The sequence below is a fragment of the Mus pahari genome, chromosome 4 (genome assembly GCF_900095145.1).
Source record: "Mus pahari chromosome 4, PAHARI_EIJ_v1.1, whole genome shotgun sequence".
Taxonomy (NCBI): Eukaryota; Metazoa; Chordata; class Mammalia; order Rodentia; family Muridae; genus Mus; species Mus pahari.
The window spans coordinates 98,573,155-98,578,858 of record NC_034593.1 but is presented as its reverse complement, the minus strand read 5'-3'; the positions used below and the strand labels follow the sequence as shown (position 1 = coordinate 98,578,858).

General features: G+C 46.5%; 1 protein-coding gene across 1 annotated transcript in view; it reads right to left on the bottom strand.

Moving 5' to 3' along the window:
* Window positions 1–2,587: 2,587 nt before the first annotated feature.
* Henmt1 (HEN methyltransferase 1) overlaps window positions 2,588–5,704 on the bottom strand; it is a 13,921-nt gene continuing 10,804 nt past the window's right edge. Inside the window, exons 7-8 of the mRNA XM_021196786.1 lie at window positions 5,046–5,223; window positions 2,588–3,460 (exon numbers count right to left, since the gene is read on the bottom strand). Of these exons, the coding sequence (XP_021052445.1) occupies window positions 3,026–3,460; window positions 5,046–5,223 (613 nt within the window). The 3' untranslated portion in view covers window positions 2,588–3,025. The remainder of the gene's footprint in view (window positions 3,461–5,045; window positions 5,224–5,704) is intronic.

Below are 5,704 nucleotides of genomic sequence, written 5' to 3'. Positions count from 1 at the left end.
TTTCAAATACGAAGGTAGCATGAGACATTAGGACCTCGAAGGGTGCATCTCCCGTGTCCGATTTCCCAGGAAGCTCCCTGAAAATTCCCACACTAAGATGGAATAGGAAAGAAGAGGTCTATCACTCAACATCCTGGGGCAAGGCTCAAGTGAGCTGTGCAGTGGTGTAAGAGAAAGCCAAGGGCTCACAGGCGATGGGTGGAGCAGGGGCGGTGGCTGAAGCAGACATTCTGCATGGACACTCTCTATTCTGCAGAGGTGTGTGTGTGTGTGTGTGTGTGTGTGTGTGTGTGTGTACACACGCGTGCGCGCGCATGCATGTGCATACGTGTGTCTGTGTACCTCTATGTGTGTTGAGTCTCATTAGCAGCAATGTAAAAGTCACTGTAGAGAGCAGTGGGACTTCGCCTGTGCTAGGCTGTGCGCTCGCTCGCACTTCTCTCCTTGTTTCTTGAAGGCTACCAGGTGCTTGGCTACTCAGGCTGAGAAACAATTTTAATAACGCTGGCTCTCTAACTAGGTCAATACTACAACACTATCTCCCTAGCATTTATAAGAGCACATTACACCCCATTTTACACACAATCGGAGCAAGATTCCCCTAGCAAACCTGATAGGTTGCTTTCTGTCTTTGGTTTTTATTGTATGTGTGGAGAGGGTTTTTTTTTTTTTTTATTTACTTTTTTCCCTTGAGACAGAGCCTTGTGTAACCCATGGTAGCTTCAGACTCACTATGGAGACAAGGAAGACTCTGAACTTCTGAACTTGTCTCTGCTCCCCAACGCTGGGATTATGGGCATGCCCCTTCTTCATGAGGCTTATGTTCTGAAGTCACGGCACTGGGAACTGCAATCTCTAGTTGTCCTGGCTCTTTGTGTGCTGCTAAAGGGTAAGATTGTGACTTTAGAACAAGGGTCTGAGCTGGAGACGAGGCGCTGGTAGAGTGCCTGCACTGCGCACACCGAGATCCCCAAAGAAAGAGGAAAGAGCAGACTCTGAAGAACTAAATCCAACAGCTGCTTTGGAAGACGTTAACGGGAGTACTGCATGCTTATGTTAAACATAAAACTACATTATGCCTCAGCTCAAGCAGAGTTGGAGAGCTATGATGAGAGTCAGGGGGCTGCTAAAGGTTCCCTACAAGAGCTATGCTGATCCCTGGTTGGAAATGTTAAGAACCTTCTAATGTGCAAAGAAATGTGTTTATCAAAGCTGGGAGGTGAACACAAACTCAGAATGTAAGTAAAAGCCAAGGGCTGGAAGTGGGGCTCAGTGGTAGAGCACTTGCCTAGCATGTACAAGCCCTGGGGAAGAGGGAGGGGTAGGTGCAGGAAATGATAGAGCAGCCCTTGTTTCCCTCCTCCCCTCCCTCCCCCCCCCCCCCCCCCGTCAGTTGTAAGCACACTGGGGTCTGTGGGTAAGGGATCAGGTCATCTGGCTTCAAGACAGCTGATGGACTAGCTTTCAGAGATGTGATGAACAGCTTGACCCTGGCTAGAAAACGTGGCTCCAGCAAAAAGCAAGGATGAGCAGGGAGCCCCTAAGACAAACCTTGGCCACAGATGTAGAAAGTGAAGGGCTTGGGAGGGGGAGGGGAACGCACCTTCGAGCACAGGAAGAGCTGGTGGATTCAGCTAAGAGACTTAAGAGGGCAGCTGCTTGGCAGTGCTTATGTAATGAGAATTTTTCTCTCTGAAAACACTCTGATTTCATAATCCACTGATTATGAACCCTTGAAGATTCAGTTTAAGAATAAGGGTTCACTGAGCACTTGCCCAGGGACCGACTCTGCAGCCCCGGAACATATCTCAAGGAGGTCAGACTGCCATGTGGCACAGGCGGTTTGTTATCACATCTGTTCTCTTTTGGTTCCTTAGGAGATGACCAAGTATGCATGCAGCCCCTCAGAACACAGACTACGCTTGCTTCTTAACTTCCCTCACTGCTTTATGTGAGCCCAGGAAGGGTCAGTACTGTTGCCTAGCAATGAGCAGCAAAGCACACTGGGCAGCTGGTGAGCTCAACCTCTCTTCCTTTCTGCTAGTATAGGCTATGCCAGGTTAACCCTCCATGTCTGCCATGGTTATGAAGATGGATACCTGTGTCTCTGACACTGCAGAGGATGCCTGGTTGAGTTACCCCTGGACTCCCACGCCTCACACACGAATATCTATCTCCTTGAAGCCCCCTTTCCATTAAACAAAGCCACGTATCTCTATCCTGCAGCTACTGCCACCAACTCCAGCCAGAAAGCTCTGGGAGGGTGAGCACTTGCCTAGAACATGCAGAGCCCTGGAATTTTTCTCTATGAAAAATCTGAATTTTTCAGATTTATTTTCATGTACCGCTTTATGCAAAGTATAATAGGTAAACTTTGACAAAGAAAGATAATCCTAGATCTTAAAGCTGTATCACCCCTGGGAAAAATTGGACAGAGGAACTGGTGTTTGTCTTTGAGATAGTGTCTTACCATGTAGCCCAGGCTGGCTTCAAACCCATAATCCTCTTGTCTCATCTATCCATGTGCTAGGATTACAGGTGTGGGCCTCCATGCCCAGCCCTGGGAAAGGTTCTCAAGTGGCTTTGATTACATTTAAATGTTTTAATGTCACATACAACATACGGTTGTTCTAACACCAAAATTTGGGTGAAGATAAAATTAACACATTACCACATCCAATTTCTTCACTGTTGTAAACTCCAAATTAAAAAAAAAAAAAATCTAATTTTAAAAGAAAGCAACTACTTTTAGTTAAGCCCTTTCTCAGGCAAAGAGCAGTCTGTATGTCAGGCAGATCTGTCATTGAGATCAGGACCCAATTTGTGTTAAAACTCTCAAACTATTTCTTGAATTAGGACTTACAGAGTTTAAGTTCTAGGGCTGAGGATGGAGCTGAGTGGCAGAGTGCTTGCTTACCATGGGCAAGGGTTCGAGTCCCGGCACCGCTAAAATGAAAAAAAAAGTTTGAATTCTAAGTGAACCCAACTATCAGTGGGTCTCTGGGCTTCGAGAAATCCGAGTGGCTCAGTTATCTTCAGGCCGATAATCCCAAGAATTATGCAGGTCCACCACAACTGCGGAGCCATCACTGCTTAAGCACACTGAGTCAGCAATGAGGGATCGCACCCTGTCTTCATCAGCACACAGGCGGTGCAGTCTGGGGTAAGTGAGCAGTCTCCGCAGGGGTATGTAAAACTTCTCTCCTTCACAGAAGGGTTTGGGAGTACTTTCTATCCTGGCCTTTTCAGCCTCTGTGAAGACTGCTCCCAGCAGTAGGTGGGGCGCTGGGCAGGAGTCCGTGTCCCCAGGCTTAGGGCCCTGGTCCTTCTCCCGGTCCCGGTCCCGTAGCATTCTCTGGTATCTCAGCCTCAGTCGGTCCACTTGTATCAGGAGTTCCCCAACCAGAACAAACTTGAGCACCTTCTCCTGCTGTAAACTCGGGTAGGAAGTTGTATAAACCTGAAGGGCAGAAAACAAAACAAAATACCAAAGCTTTTTAAATCGTCAGTAATTCAGCCCCATAGGAACTATGTGTGCCTCCTGCATATGTGTCAGAACCTACTCATTGTAAAAGCCTTGATTTTACTGGAAGTCAAATACATGCAGGCATTAGCTAACTGGTTTGTTTCCCATTGTAATGCTAACTATATCCCAGTCAGGTTTCTACCAGTAGGCACTAACTTTACTTTTTTTTTTTTAAAGATTCATTTATTTATTATATGTAAGTACACTGTAGCTGTCTCCAGAAGAGGGCACCAGATCTGGTTACGAATGGATGGTTGTGAGCCACCATGCGGTTGCTGGGATTTGAACTCATGACCTTCGGAAGAGCAGTCGGGTGCTCTTACCTGCTGAGCCATCTCACCAACCCTAACTTTAATTTTTAAAAAATAAATTATTTTGTGTGTAAGAGTCTTTTGCCTGCGTGTATGTCTGTGCACCATATATTGCATGTCTGGCACCCACTGAGGCTAGAAGAGCTCACTGGATCCGAGGAGAGTAGAGTTAACAGATGATTGTGGGTTGGATCGAACCCATAACCCAGTGTTTCTACTTGATATCGCATGGAAATCCGTGTAAAAAGGGGAAATGGTCCAACTGAGAAGCAGTGATGCTCACCTCTAACCCTAGCTCCCTGAGAAGCTCAGGCAGGACAGCTACTGAGCCAAGAAAGCCAGGCCACTCCAGACAATGAAGTGACACATAAGCAAAAAAAAATAAATAAATAAAAATAAATAAGAATAAATGAAAATGGTTCCACCAAATGAAGAATGTATTCTTTTGAAAGGTAAGGTGAGGGGGTGCTCTCACACTCACGCTCTTACACTAATCACTGATCACTAATCACAGGCTGGGGAGGAACTATTCCTGGCTTTCTCTTTACTGCTGACACTCCTAAGAGACAGCAAAGGAGGCAACAAAAGCTCTGCTTTGAAACACCCTAAGAAGGCCTCCAGCAAACTGTTCTCTGTAACATAAAGCCAAGGGGCCATGCACACTGAAAGGACGCCATAGGCCATCCCAGCCAACACTCATCCAGCCTGGAGGAGCTTTCTATGAGGAACCTCAAAATTAGGTCATTTAGCCAGGTGAGGTGATGCATGATTTTAATCCCAGCACTTGGGAAGCAGAGGTAGAAGATCTATGTGTGTTCAAGGCCAGTCTGGTCTACATAGCAAGTCTAGGCCAGCTGGGGCTACAGAGTGAGACCCTGTCAAAAAAGAAAGAAAGAGAGAAGACCGAGAGAAATTAAAAAACAAAACAAAACAAACAAACAAAACAACCAGGCCATTTATACCCCTTTCTACTTTGGGAACCAGTTACCAAAAAAAGAAGAAAGGGGGAGGGGAAGAAGGAAGGAGAAAAGGAGTCGTAGAGGAAAGGAATTCGGGAAGGAAGGAAGACGGAAGGAAGAAAGGAGGAGGGAGGGAAGGACGGAGGGAGGAGCAATGGTAGTCTTAGTAGAAGTTGCCCTCGTCCCCACTGTCCGTCACACTGACGCACAGACTCCTCGCCCCGACAGCTGGCTCAGGAGAATACTCACAGGTTTATAAACATGCTGGTCACACTGCTGGGAAAACGAGGGTTCAGAGAGCTTCCCACCGTTTTTCGTAAAGACACCTATCTGGGTACAATATCCAACATGCTCAGATCCAGCTGGTGGTGTCCCTACCCCGGTAAACTCCACACGGTAATTGTAGCAGTTTGCCACGTGTGAAGCCCTGAAATCAAACAACAAAGGGAAACCACTTCTCTGAACATACAGGTATGGCCAAACAGCTTATCAAACAAACCATTCGCAAGTGCCTTCTTGGGTGCCAGACATGCATATATATGGTGCACGGAAATATGACTCATCAGAGAATTTCAAAGCCAGGCATGGTGGTGGGTACTTATCAGGCCACTCAGACTGTAGAAGCAGAAGGGTTAGGAGTTTAAAGCTAGCCTGAGCTATATAAGGAGAGACCACCTCAAATAAAAAAAGATCTACAGTTACAGATCCCTGGGCATGCACTTGATACTTCACCAGGATGCCCCATTTCTGTAGGGAACAAAGGCAGTGGCACATTTTCAGCTTCTGAGTCACCACAGGAAGAGGAAAGGGAGGCTATGGGTCAGGCAGAGAGTAGGGGTGAGTGAGGAGACCTCAAAGACTCCAGCCTAAACTGTGCACATTTGGAATTATACCAAAAAAAAAAAAAA